At 33.7% G+C, this 13102-nt stretch overlaps 2 protein-coding genes across 6 annotated transcripts in view; one reads left to right on the forward strand and one right to left on the reverse strand.

The window, feature by feature from the left end:
* The first annotated feature begins 11 nt into the window (after positions 1-11).
* On the forward strand, positions 12-7817 carry LOC134270515 (tumor suppressor candidate 3-like). Of its 2 annotated transcripts, XM_062752740.1 has the most exons (11): positions 12-154; positions 1716-1885; positions 2819-2936; positions 3049-3131; positions 3324-3381; positions 3826-3966; positions 4073-4162; positions 4879-4942; positions 7093-7167; positions 7384-7474; positions 7564-7817. In XM_062752740.1, the coding sequence occupies exons 1-11, from the start codon at positions 68-70 to the stop codon at positions 7577-7579; spliced, it is 993 nt and encodes a 330-aa protein (XP_062608724.1). In that variant the 5' UTR covers positions 12-67; the 3' UTR covers positions 7580-7817. The 2 variants fall into 2 exon arrangements, with proteins under 2 accessions (XP_062608724.1, XP_062608725.1); XM_062752741.1 differs by lacking the exons at positions 7093-7167; positions 7384-7474; positions 7564-7817 and adding an exon at positions 5199-5239 and having other exon boundaries at positions 4879-4963.
* A 1076-nt stretch (positions 7818-8893) lies between these two features.
* Positions 8894-13102, reverse strand: part of LOC134270532 (phosphoribosylformylglycinamidine synthase-like) — a 36942-nt gene continuing 32733 nt past the window's right edge. For 3 of the 4 annotated variants that reach the window (XM_062752762.1, XM_062752764.1, XM_062752763.1), the window contains exons 20-26: positions 12913-13029; positions 12600-12754; positions 11455-11671; positions 10889-11095; positions 10556-10705; positions 10060-10221; positions 8894-9223 (exon numbers count right to left, since the gene is read on the reverse strand). In XM_062752762.1, the coding sequence (XP_062608746.1) occupies positions 8916-9223; positions 10060-10221; positions 10556-10705; positions 10889-11095; positions 11455-11671; positions 12600-12754; positions 12913-13029 (1316 nt within the window). In that variant the 3' untranslated portion in view covers positions 8894-8915. The remainder of the gene's footprint in view (positions 9224-10059; positions 10222-10555; positions 10706-10888; positions 11096-11454; positions 11672-12599; positions 12755-12912; positions 13030-13102) is intronic. The other variant, XM_062752765.1, reaches the window with a different exon arrangement.

Here is a 13102-nt window from a genome sequence, read left to right on the forward strand (position 1 = left end):
TGGACAGCAGAGAAAAGGCGAGAACCAATTAAATGTCTTCTTTAATCCACGTACCTGCAGACGAAACATGGCGGCTGTCAAGACTTTCTTCCTCGTCTTTGCAATATTGTTTGCCATTGTAGGTGTTCTGCATGGTGCCATTAAAAAGAAAGAGGTAATAGAGTATGCTAATTTTTCTTGGAAGACAAGAACTTGTTTTTAGTTGTCATTGTAAGCAGAAATAACCATTTAGTCGGCACGTACAAGTAGGCATTCAAGCTCGAATTTGTTCATCTGAATTTCCTTGATGTTGATAAGAACTTGAGTCATCTCTATAAGAATGATAGGAGCTGGGGAATTTTTAAAAGATAAAATTTAGCGTCAAAGGAAAAAGGAAGCATATTGGCGAAAATTGATAGAAATTTTCAAAAACACACCAATGGTTTTGAAAAATATGTGTTCTTCATTCTAAATTGATTACCTTATAACATTTACAAAGGCTGTTACTCTATTTCTGTTGCAGATTCTAGCAAAAATTGGTCTCGCAATTTTGCATCAGAATTTAGATTCATTTTTCATTATGAGAATGATATGCTTGAATGTTAAATGGTTAAAATCATTAATGCTAGAAAATTCTTAGATAGAATGTTCTATCGTTAAAATGATATTGTCCTACGGACCCGGTTTAACGATAGAATTCGTTCCGTGTATTCGTAATGTAGCAGAAAGAAACACGGGCGATAACTCGCATAGTGCATTTACTAGGAACAATCTAGAGAGTTCCGAATGTAAACATGGCAGGTAATTTGAATCGAGAGAAAAACGTTGAGAAAATTAATTGGATTTTCGTATTTATATTGGTTATTTTTTGGGATAAAAGGCATAAGCAATCTCAAGAAGGTTTGTTTTGATTATTTTGCTAGTTATTCCCAGCGCAAATCATTTTATATTCTTCAAAATCGTTTCGGTGCGATTCTGCAATTTTTTGCAACATTGCGAGTATATGGGTGGTATTCTAACTGTGGTGAGGGCCTGTACGGAGACACAGTTAGATTATTCTAACTAGAAAATTCTAAAGCCAATGGTAAATTTAGTACTGTTAACTCCTGGCACTCCCCTCTCTTGGTTTTCTTTAGATATTGTTCATTCTGTTGTTTAGAATTGCTGCATACTTGTCAGGCAAATTTTCTGCTTCAAAATGCATTAGCACATTAATATGGTAAAATGTTATGTACATATATTATGCCATCGTCTCAAGCCACGGTTCGGAGTCCACATATAGCTCTCTCCTACCAGTGGCTCCTTGATTACAAAAAGTGTCGTAATCTTGAATATTTACGCCTTTCTATTGTGACATCATATTCAGCCATTGACAAGTTTCGTTTCCATCACAATTGAAATCAACAATTTACATCAGCAGTATTTTGTAGACTGCGATTAGGTATTGAAAAATCGCATCAAAGTTCATTATCTGACTATGCTTTACTCACAGTGGTCAATATTTTAATGAGCTATGAAATATTCTCTTCTAATGCTACCATGGCCAGAATTGAAGAGGATTGTACATTATGGCCGTGGTTTGCAACAATGATATATTATGCTGAGTCAAGGTCTTTTGATTTGTGAATCCTGATTGCGATTATTATTCATGATTATTATTATTTTATAATATAAAAAAACCCTCAAAATTCTACTATTTTGCTTAAATTATTTTTTGTTAACATTTTTTAATTCAGGATACACTTGGAGAAAAAGTTAGTCAACTGACAGAATGGAACAATAAAAAAGCTGTCATCCGACTGAATGGTGATAAATTCAGACAATATGTGAAGTCACCTCCCAGAAATTACTCAGTAGTGGTCATGTTGACTGCCTTACAGCCTCAGAGACAGTGTTCTGTGTGCAAGTAAGTGCCCTGTATCTGTATCCTTCAAACCCTACTCCTCCCCAACAACTACCCCCATATCTCCAATATAAAACTTGAATGATAATAATAATCCCCCAGTAATTGGTTTGATGAAAAAAGGAGTTGCATGCAGTTGAACTTAATTCTTTCTATTTTTAAACTTAAAAGCATTTACCCTTGTTTTCTCTCTACAAAATCAATTATTAAAATGATATTTGTTAGACTGCAGTTATGATCAATATTTACCTTAATGTTTATTGATTTATTAAAAAAAGATCCAATTTAGAAAACGTACACAGGTGTGATAAGATCCACAATTTGTTTGAAACTGATTAATGTAGATCACTTAATTTTTGCGACACCTTATTTTTGCGAGATAGTCATTGACTCTTGATTAGCGAGACAAAATTTTCGCGAATTGTGGTTATTGCTCCTTATATTCTTAAAGAATACTAATATACGCGAGAATTAAATTTTCGCGAGCACACTGTCTCGCGTAATTATGCGAAAATAAAGTTCTCGCGAATAAAAAGTGATTTACAGTACTCCTATCCAACAAATACATCAGTAGATAAAGATTTTATTATTGATTTGTGATTGATTATTTTGAAGTTAAAAGTTGATAGTTAAATGCATCCTTGCCTTCAGTACATGTATATACATACATATACAAATTAAAATGATTCCACCGTATATTTGCTCTTTTGTCTTGCTCAGTCATTCCAGTGTATTGCTTGGTGAAAAAATATGACCTTGTTCATGTGATTTTAGGAGGGACTTATGCATGTTCACTTTAAAAAAAAATTAATTGAGGGTATTAAAAAAAAAATTAGATGTATTGAAATTATTTCATTAGCATTTCATAAGGATGTATAAGAAATACATGGTTGATCAGGAAACTCCTTGAATTTGATGTATGTCTTACACTTACAGACAAGCCAACGATGAGTACACCATTCTGGCCAATTCCTGGAGGTACTATCAGCAGTATTCTAACAAATTGTTCTTTGCTATGGTGGACTATGATGAGGGATCAGATGTTTTCTCCTCAGTAAGCTCACAGATTGTCAATCCTATCATTTTCTTATCAAAAGATAAATGAAGGTTCACTTAAAATTTTGTGGTCTCATTCTGAATTATGCAATTTCTTTTTACATTTGTAGATGAAACTTAACACTGCTCCAGTGTTCATGCATTTTCCAGCCAAAGGAAAACCTAAGAAAGGAGACACCATGGATATTCACAGGTTTGTTTAGATACTCTTAAAGGGGCATAACTTTAGACACTAACAAACTGTATGGTTAACAGCCAAAGATAGATAAATATTCACAGGAACAAAGCTGATATTGAGATTTTAAATCATAGTATACTTGTGTGTCATGTGATTATATTTTGTTTAATATACAAAATTGTTTTCATTTGTTTTGTAATTTTACAGAGTTGGATTTGCTGCTGAGCAGATTGCAAAATGGGTTGCAGAGAGAACAGACATAAATGTAAATCAAAAAAGTTTCACTCTTTAAAAACACATATAGAATAAGAAAGGATGAACATTTAAATTTTTTTTAGTAATAAAGGTAACACAGCTCCTTTTACAGATTTTCTATGTGATAGATTAAATTAAACAGCAAAGTTCACAGTTGCACTTTGTTACTCAAATACTAATATCTCAAATACTTTGGATATATGTATGGCAGTGTGTTGGCAGTCCCAAACACGTTGTTTTTAAATCTTCTTAAAATGAATCCTTTTAAATATCTCAAAGTGTACTGGTAATCTCTGATCTGTTGAGTTCTAGATAGGAAGATTTGTCTTTTCTGGGAATGACTTTAATTATTATTGTTTTGGATGGTAAATGACAAATTGGAATGTAAACAACACACTTTTTGACCCATATAATTTTGACAAGATCCTAATTTACGTAAGTTTCTGTTTTGTAGATTCGTGTATTCCGCCCTCCTAATTACTCTGGGACTCTGGCTCTGGCACTCTTGTTTGCTCTGATCGGAGGACTTCTATACTTAAAGAGAAACAACCTAGAATTCCTGTACAACAAAACAGTATGGGGAGTTCTATCACTGGTTAGTGATTTGTCTAATTTGTCTAAATCTATGGAATTCAGCTTGTTTTTGGACTGTAATTAGGTTGATGAATCATGTGCTTACAGATATTAACTTAATATTTCAGTTTGTAATTTTTGTCATGACTTCGGGTCAGATGTGGAACCACATTAGAGGACCACCAGTGATGCACAAAAACCCATCTACAGGACAAATTGTATGTACAGGGTGGCAGGGGCAAGAACTCAATCCAAACAAAGTTATTAAGTTGAAGGGTATTTTAAAGCATGATCCGATAAAATTGTGGTATACTAGTATATTGTAAACTTATTACATTTGGCTGTGTATTCTATTCATCGCATTTCATGGAAAGGAGCTTCTGCTAAATCAAGTACATTGCTAAATGTCTTGATTATATATAAAGCAAAATTAAGAAAGCGCTAATTTAAACCGAAGCTAACTTGTTGAAAAAAATCCATTTTGCCAAATATCATACATGCTAAATACTGTAGAATACATTTGCAGCATGTGATTAAAAATTCAACTGCAAATGGAAATCTCATATATTATTTTATTTTTACCAATTTGATTTTCACATTAGCTATGTTTACATACTGTCATTATACATGTATGTTTGGGATCGAGATTCACAAAATCAAATGAGATTTAAGGAATACAACGAACGGACAACTAAGTATGATTACACGTACACTGGCCAAGCTCCGAGAACAACAATGAATAAAAAAATATTGATGAGAGAAAACTTTGATGACCCAGCAAAAGTCATTCGTCAATTTTTCCTCTTTGTCAAACTTTCCACTTTTACATTATGATTTTTTTCATATTTGTAATGGTATTACTAAAATAAGAATATAAATTTTGTTTTCTAACATTTTAATATTTTATGCATGTTCTATTTTTCTTCTTCAACAGAATTACATTCATGGCAGCAGCCAGGGGCAGTTTATAGCAGAAACTTACATAGTGTTTTTCTTAAGTATCCTTACTAACTGGAAGGGTAAAGGGTAAATTTTTTTTTTATATTTTCTGGCATGTTTACATGAATTTCTATTGACTTTTGTGTAATATTCATTTGCCTCTTGAACTTTAAAGCATTACTATTTTTGAGAGAATTACTTTTCAGTTTTAACTGAAAGGGCAATATCTCGTTGCCCCTTGCTTCTTTACAACTTTTCAGTACTGCTTGAGGTCAGTGTTGAACATGTATTTTATTTCTCTGTGTTGCCTTTTAGATATATGTAGACTCGCAACAGGATAGCCAGACCTGGGCTGAAAGCTACATTGTGTTTGCTCTTTGTATCTTTGTGCTTTCACTGCTTGTGTTTTTGCAGTTTTACTTTATAAGAAATCTTTCAGACTAAATAAAACAGAATCACATCTTTACATTTTATCAACAGCCTACCATCTGGAAGTGGCCAAAGTTGAGGTGCAGTGGTTAGCCTGGTGCTTTGTAAGTCCGCTAGATGGTGTCTTAGTTAAATTGTTTTTCAACAATTACAGCAGGCATGTCCAAAATACGCAAGAATTGCAGCCCTGATTCTATCATGCAATAAGTTCAGTCTGTGGATATGAGAAAAAATATTTGTAAGCCTTTTTTAAGGAGGCTCATTACACCACTTTTTGCTGACGTACTACACAAAAAAATAAACCTCCATTGCGTCGACCGGTTTCCTCTGGGGACGAATTGTACAGGTACCTCTGTAATATGACCCTGACCTTTAAAACGCTTTAAAAATAGATGAAACATGCGGTGTTATAAACAGTGAAAACAAAGTAACGGATTCATTATGCATAAACCAAGAAGAATTGCTTTTAAGCAGAAACAAAAGAAAACAACAGTCAAATCTTCGCCAAACAAGTAATCAGTTTCATAGCGATGCATGCAGTGAGCTCTATCAATCAATGACATGTTTGTATAGAGGAAATTTGAGTTAAAATCTACAACCTTGTTGAAATTAAAAAGTTATTTACTTGCACTATTTACTGTGTTGGTGTTAATTTATATATTTGCTTTATTGATTTAAATGTAAAATCTGGCAATTTAAAGCTTTGCTCTGAATTTTAGATGTAATGTCAAACGTTCCTTAGTGTTTTGAGTCTTGGGTAATTAGGAAAGATAACTCTTGAAAGTGGACTTTTTAAACCAAATATTTTTTAAATTGGAATTTTCATTTCGTTAAAACATTCTTCATTCAATATGTCACATGTAATTCATTGAAATACATTCCTTGTCTCTTCAGAACTCATTTTATTAATGTTTTATGCATAGATTAAAAAGATAATGACATTAATTGTTTTCTATGTGAAAATTATTTTTTCTAATGAAATTATTATTAGGTATTATGAGGTATTTTCACTGTGTGTACTTGTCTTAAGAAGATGCCCATCATTTGACACTGAAAGTTCTGAAATTCTATTGATAATAAACTTGAAATGAAGTATTTCACTAAAATTAGACAAAAACTAAAAAATTCTATAAAAAATATTTATGATATCAATACCCCCATCTGGATATTTGACATCTACATTATAAGTGGTGCTGTATTGAAATCTAAAATAAACTGTGGATGTAATGAGCCACCTTAAGTGTCTGTTTTTCATATGCTGAAGTCAAGTTGGCATTGTAACCCATGGGCCTCTTTTAACTACATGTACATGTACTTGACTTTGAGGAGCTTTAGACTTAAAGGTGCATAGACACAGATTTGAAGTTATATTTTCTTTATAATATCACTTTGCATGGCCTTATATAAATAGCATTTTACACGAAATATATTGAAAATCTTATTTCATGTAAAAGTTACTGAAAGTTTAAATTTTTGGATGGGTTTGATTGACACACCCTTGCACTTTTACAAATTTTAATTTTATTCTTACTCCTGAAGAAACATACATGTGTTGCTTATTGGTGAACATGAAATTTTTTGGACATATGCAATTTAGTCTGGTGATTTTTGTTGCACTTTTTTGAAAGCAGCGTTTCCTCTTCTTCTTTTATTTGTATCTCCCTTTCTCTCCTATAAAAAAGAAAACTCATCTCATGTAGCTTTGTCACATTTGTTAATTTTTTATGTAGAAAATATTGCGATGTTTGTAGGGGAACAATTCCTTAACTAGATTTTTCAGATGCAGCAGTGGTAGGGGGCATAGTTCTACTCAATGAAGCTAATTCTGTCAAAGGAGACCCCGGCAAGAAAAGAAGTAAGAAATGACACACTATCATCAGATACTGGATGCCAATTCTTATAGAATTTGTATACAATATATATGTCTTACCTGCAAAGCCAAAAAATTTATGGAAAAAATTTGTGTACAAAAATTTATTAAAATGCAATGAATGATGTTATAATGTTAAGAATTTTCACTTCAGAGTGTAAATATGTACATAAGACTTAAGTGTTTTTGTTAATTTTTCAGTTTTATCCATGGTAGGGCTGGGATTAGTGGCAATCTTTTTCAGTCTCCTCTTATCTGTGTTCCGATCCAAGTATCAAGGTTACCCATACAGGTAGGCTGTTCTTTTTCAGTACAGGTGTATAGAAATACAGTGAAATTCTTTATACCAGTTTTATAACAACTGATCTTTTCTTTTTCCAGTTTCTTATTCAAGTAGAGAAGATGATCGGTGATTGAGACCGTATGTTTTGTTTTATGGATCCCAAATTTCATGTGTCGTCATGGTGGAAATTAGATGTTGTAGATTGTTTTATTGGGATGAATGTTACTTGAAATTATGTGAATGTACTATATTTGTAAAGTGAATGTGCTGTACAAAATTGTAAAGTTGTAATAAAGATACAATTTGTTTTATTTTGACCAAATAGCTGCCATATTCATGTGAGAGAGAGAGAGAAAGAGTATAATTTTTGAAAGTGGCAATCTCTAGGAATATCAAAGTTTTAATAAATTTATCTAAGAAAAAAGTATTGCCTTGTATTTTTTATGATGAAAATTGTTCCATTTCCTCTATGATTTTGGGGTGCATAATTACAAATCCATCTGTTAATCTATTGTAGGGTATGATCTATTGAAATAATGCATATACACGTAGCTTATGTGCATATTAATGGGCAAGAAATCCAAATCTTTGATGATTTTAAGGAATGGTGTATTCCTAAAACCAGATCACTAAAACTTCTGAAGAGACATTTCTAGAAAATTAAACATCTACATTGTGTCATACACAGAGTATACATGTAGGATTTCAAAATATTGTCAATCAAAGCTTCTGAAGGAAGATTTTTTTCCCCTAAAGGGAACATAGACAAATATTGAAAATTTATATCCTCAAGAATTTCCCCAACTTTTTATGAATTTTTAGCATTAATGCATTTCCATTCTGTCATGAAAATACATTCAAACCAACACCAGAACCCCAGATCCAAAGGGCTGGGGGCCATGAATTTCAAATTTTGGAAGCGGCATCTTTGCTCATCATAGCTGCCGTATACTCTGAAGCAGAAAGGACAATTTTCAAAGAATTACTGCCTTATCATGACCATTCCAAACCCCCTGATCCTGAGCCATGGATTTTAAAATTTTGCAGGAGGCACTTCTGCTCATCATCTTGTTCACTTTGACTGTTAAATACTTAAGAGCAGAGAAGACTCTCAAGTATTTATACATTTCCATTTTACAATTAAAAGAGTTCCACCAGAACCATTGACCCAGGGTCTTTTCACAACAAAACATAAAATCCATTTTAAATACAAGTGTTTATTGCACAGAAGGCTAAGCTATGTATGTATATTTAGTTATGGCAATAAGAGTTAAACACACTTCATTTGTTGAGGTAATTCTATTTCATTGTATTATGCATATCTTGAGTTGCATTCAATACCAATTCATATGTTAAATTGAGCTGTAGTGGTGTTGATTTCAACAGCCCAACACCTAATATCCAATGATTTTCCCTGATATTTTATAAAAACATCCTATGTGAGTGACTCTTAGGACTGTGTCCTGCACCAATCAAAAGCATTCTGGAACATCTTAAACCATGGTGACACATCAAACTTCCTCATTTCCTGTGGCATCCATGCACACTGCCATGGCAGAAAGCACCGCTCGGGATGAGGCATGATGGCAAGATGGCGGCCGTCTTCTGAACAAATGGCGGCGATCCCGTTACGGGATCCATTGGGATTGAGAGGGTAGACCTCGGTGGGCTTCCCCTGATCATCCACATACTTCACAGCTATCAGATTGTCTCTACACATATCCTGATAAATCCCCTCCGAACGGAACACCATTCTCCCTGTAAAATGTTATGAAACATTATTTTATCTGTAAATGGATGAATTCAAACTGGGACAAATTCAGAGTAAACAGCATTTTCTGGATGATTTTTAAATGGAGCTAATTATATAAATTAAATGCAAGGGTGAAAATGATTCTGAATGCACAGTAAATGAAGGTAGACTAAGCTGAAATTTTCATTCTGAATTTTTAAAAAATATTTTACAAAGTTGCTTTCAAACTTCTCTGCAAACACATTTTACCTATGATATTTTATCTTCATTGCTTTTCCAAGCATCTGATGGTAGTTTATTTAATCTAACATCTATGCCTTTATGTTAAATTATAAAGTAGAAATATGTCCATAAGACATGAACGCCCCGCCAAGGATATATTAGTAATGCAACATGGAAAATTTGTATGAAATTTGAATGTCTTGATAATATCTTGATAAGTGATGCAGTTGAATTGCTTACATCAGTATGTATCAGCATATGAAGGTTTACATTAATTTCTTTAAAGTGAGGTCAAGGTCAAAGAAATGCCAAGGTCAAAAAATATTGACGCAACTGAAAAGCTCTCATCAGTATGTATCAGCATACCGTATGTCGTTTTAATTCCAGTGTTAATATTTCTTGATTTCTCAAAAAGTAAACAATCGCGATGGTTTTAATTTCACGATGCAAGAAATTAATTTGAATTTTGTATAAGCATTTAATAAACGTTTTTAAAAATATTGTATATTCATGGCGGGGCATAAAAAACTTTCATGACCCAAAATATCAAGAAATTTTTCAGAAACACTTGTATCTATAATTGCATGTGTAGAGATAAATGTTGAGAATGTAATTCTACCTTCCCCGTGGGCGCTCCACATCCCAAACACTGTATCCTCCATCCCTCTAAACATGATGGCCGGACTCTTCATCACCCGTACAGAACTGAAGCGACACTCAAATCTCTCAGACAAGTTGTGATCCAGAAAAAGGCCCTGTCCAACACCACTGTTACTGTTTTCTGTGTTCAAAAAAAAAAAAAAGAATGCAGAGTTTATCTAGTAGTGGTGATCAATTTTATTTTGCTTCATTTATTGTAGAAAAGTAAGGAAGAAAAATTTTATTGCCCATGAAGGGGACATAAAATTGTTCAGATTGTTATTCAAATTTGATGTGGGAACTACAGCAAATTGGAGCATTCCCTTACAATTTAGGCATGACTGCTACAAACAGGACCATGTCTTTACAATTTGGCACTGTTACAAAGTGGATCATTCCATCTCAATCTTAACACAGGCCCTGCTACAAAGGGACCATCCCCTCACAATTTTAACAGAAGCAGAGAATTGTTTTACCTTTGAGGTCCTCGTCGGGAGCGACCCAGCCCAGCAGTGCCATCAGCTGACAGCCATTACAGACCCCCAGACTAAACGTGTCAGGTCTCTCCTTAAACTTTAACAGCTGTTCTCGCACACTTTGGTTAAACAGGGCAGTAGCAGCCCAACCTGTAAACAAAAAGAGAAATCAAAATATGTACAATTTGCAAATGTTCGAAAGGTGGTGCAAATTATTTATCATTCATTTTCAATCATCTTGGATTTAAAAACTTTAAAGAATTCGCAGTTCAAGATTTCTATAGTGCCATGAATAATGTAATGTAAATCTCAAACTACGTTGTAGAAACAAACCTTTGGCAGATCCACATACATCAGCATAGCTAAAGCCTCCAACAAAAACTAGTCCCCTAAACTGGTCCAAGTTTATTTGTTCTGAGCAGAGGTCCTCCATGTTAACATCCCACACCTCAAAACCGGCCATGTGGAGTACGGCGGCCATCTCTCGGTCAGAGTTACTTCCCTCTTCTCTAAGAACCGCTACTTTTGGCAAGGGTTGACCTGTCAGGAGCAAAATACATGTCTAGTGTGACTCGTGTATGCAAAAAAATTGTCACTGCCACCCAACTGTAATGATATAAAGTGGAAAAAAAGAATTCAAACTTTTTTAACATGTATTCAGTTTTAAAATAGACAATTTCTCTAACAGCATGTTTTCCCACAAAATAAACTTTTTTTTTTTAAACTGCTTTTAGGATTTCATTGTAAAAAGGGCAGCTGTTTTAACATGAAATAGTGCACGGAACAGTGAAGTTACTTTCAACAAACATTTGTAGCTTTGATAAAACTTGTATTATACAAAAACTCATGCATTTCATAACATGCCTTGTAAGCAGTGACGGTGAAAAATCAACACATACTTGTTGGTCTACCTCTCTGGGAAAAGGATATAATCTCAGATTCAAATGGCACATGATAAGGAGGCTCTAGCCTCTCTTTCAGTCCTGTTTGTTCCTGGGTTACACATTTGGGATTGGCTTGAAGAAATTCTAACTGAAAACTGGTTTCTTCCCAGATATCTCTTAACACTGTCATTTTCTCTTTTATTACCTCCAGACCTCTTATGGATATATTCACCTAAAAAGACAACATTCAGTAAGATTTAAAAGATTACTCAGTTACAGGTGTATACATTTCATTTGATAATCAATGTTATCGTATGGCAAAATTTGACATTGTGCTTATAAATGGCATGTTAATCTGCTCATGTACAATAAGAAACAATTTTATTTTATCACATTCAAGATACACATACATGTATTTTATATCATACACAGAGGAATAAGCAGAATAAGGATAAAAACAAAAGCAACAAGAGATGTTTGTAAAATACTTATGCCCCCTACCCCAAACTGGAATTTTTCCAAGTCCAAGGGGCATAAATCTGTTAAAAAGATCGCAATGGTATTCAAAACAGAACTTGATCTAAATTTTCATCTGATAATTCTGTACATGTATACTAAATTTCATTTCAGTATGTGAAACTTCTGCGAAAAAAAATGAACGGAAACTGCAAATAATTGGAATTTTTCTAAGTCCAAGGGTTGTAACTCTGTCAAAAATGGTGCGATTGTACCCAAAACAAACTTGATCTAAATTTTTATCTGATAAATCTGTAAACCAAATTTCATTTCAGTATATGCAACCTCTGCGAAGAAAATTAACGGAAACTGCAAATAATTGGAATTTTTCTATGTCCAAGGGGCATAACTCTATCAAAAATGGTGCGATCGTACCCAAAACAAATCTTGACCTAGATATTCATCTGATAAATCTGTGTATACCAAATTTCATTTCAGTATGTGCAACAGTTGTGAAGAAAATGAATGGAAACTAAAAGGACCGACAGACCGAAATACCGACCGACAGACAGCAGCAAAGCAATATGCCTTCCCTTCTTCGAAGGGAGGCATAAAAAACTCTCTCCCAATGTATGGCATTATTTCTGATCAGATTACACATGTAGGACATGTACATTGCATCATTCTTTAATAACAGTACCAACCAAAGAGTCCTTGCCGCTCTTTGAAGAATGACCAATCAGATAACAGGGTACATTCTGTGCGGCATATTCTCCCAGTACAGTTGTACTCTCAATGAATGGCACTTCCAGGATCAACCCAAGTTCTTCTGAGAACAACACATCTATGGCACTAAATTCTGAAATACATGTATCAGTATCATTTACAAAAATACTACAATCAAAGGTTTTCATCATTCAACTCTACAGAAGTTTATCAAAATTTGAAATGATTAAAATATCAGCAACATTAAATGATTTATATCTCTTTTCTCATTGAAGCACCATAAATGAATACCTTCCTGAATGAATTCCAGGTTGACATCTATTCCACAGTTTCCAGCAAAAGCCATTTCCATCATGGCTGTGATAAGTCCCCCATCACTCACGTCATGTCCAGCAGATATCTTCCTCTCTGAAGACAATTTTTTTTGTACATAGTCTTTGTAAATTCAATTAAAAGCTGTAGATAGCTGGTCAGACAGTGA

This window comes from Saccostrea cucullata, unplaced genomic scaffold (assembly GCF_032062105.1).
Source record: "Saccostrea cucullata isolate Sc308-1 unplaced genomic scaffold, CSIRO_AGI_Scuc_v1 ctg281, whole genome shotgun sequence".
NCBI classification, from domain to species: Eukaryota; Metazoa; Mollusca; class Bivalvia; order Ostreida; family Ostreidae; genus Saccostrea; species Saccostrea cuccullata.

Bases quoted from the DNA above. Each gene is read 5' to 3' on its own strand.
- LOC134270515 (XM_062752740.1), top strand. From the start codon at position 68: ATGGCGGCTGTCAAGACTTTCTTCCTCGTCTTTGCAATATTGTTTGCC. The intron at 2,937-3,048 runs GTAAGCTCACAG...TTACATTTGTAG, and splicing joins GATCAGATGTTTTCTCCTCA to ATGAAACTTAACACTGCTCC. The intron at 4,163-4,878 runs GTATGTACAGGG...CTTCTTCAACAG, and splicing joins ACCCATCTACAGGACAAATT to AATTACATTCATGGCAGCAG.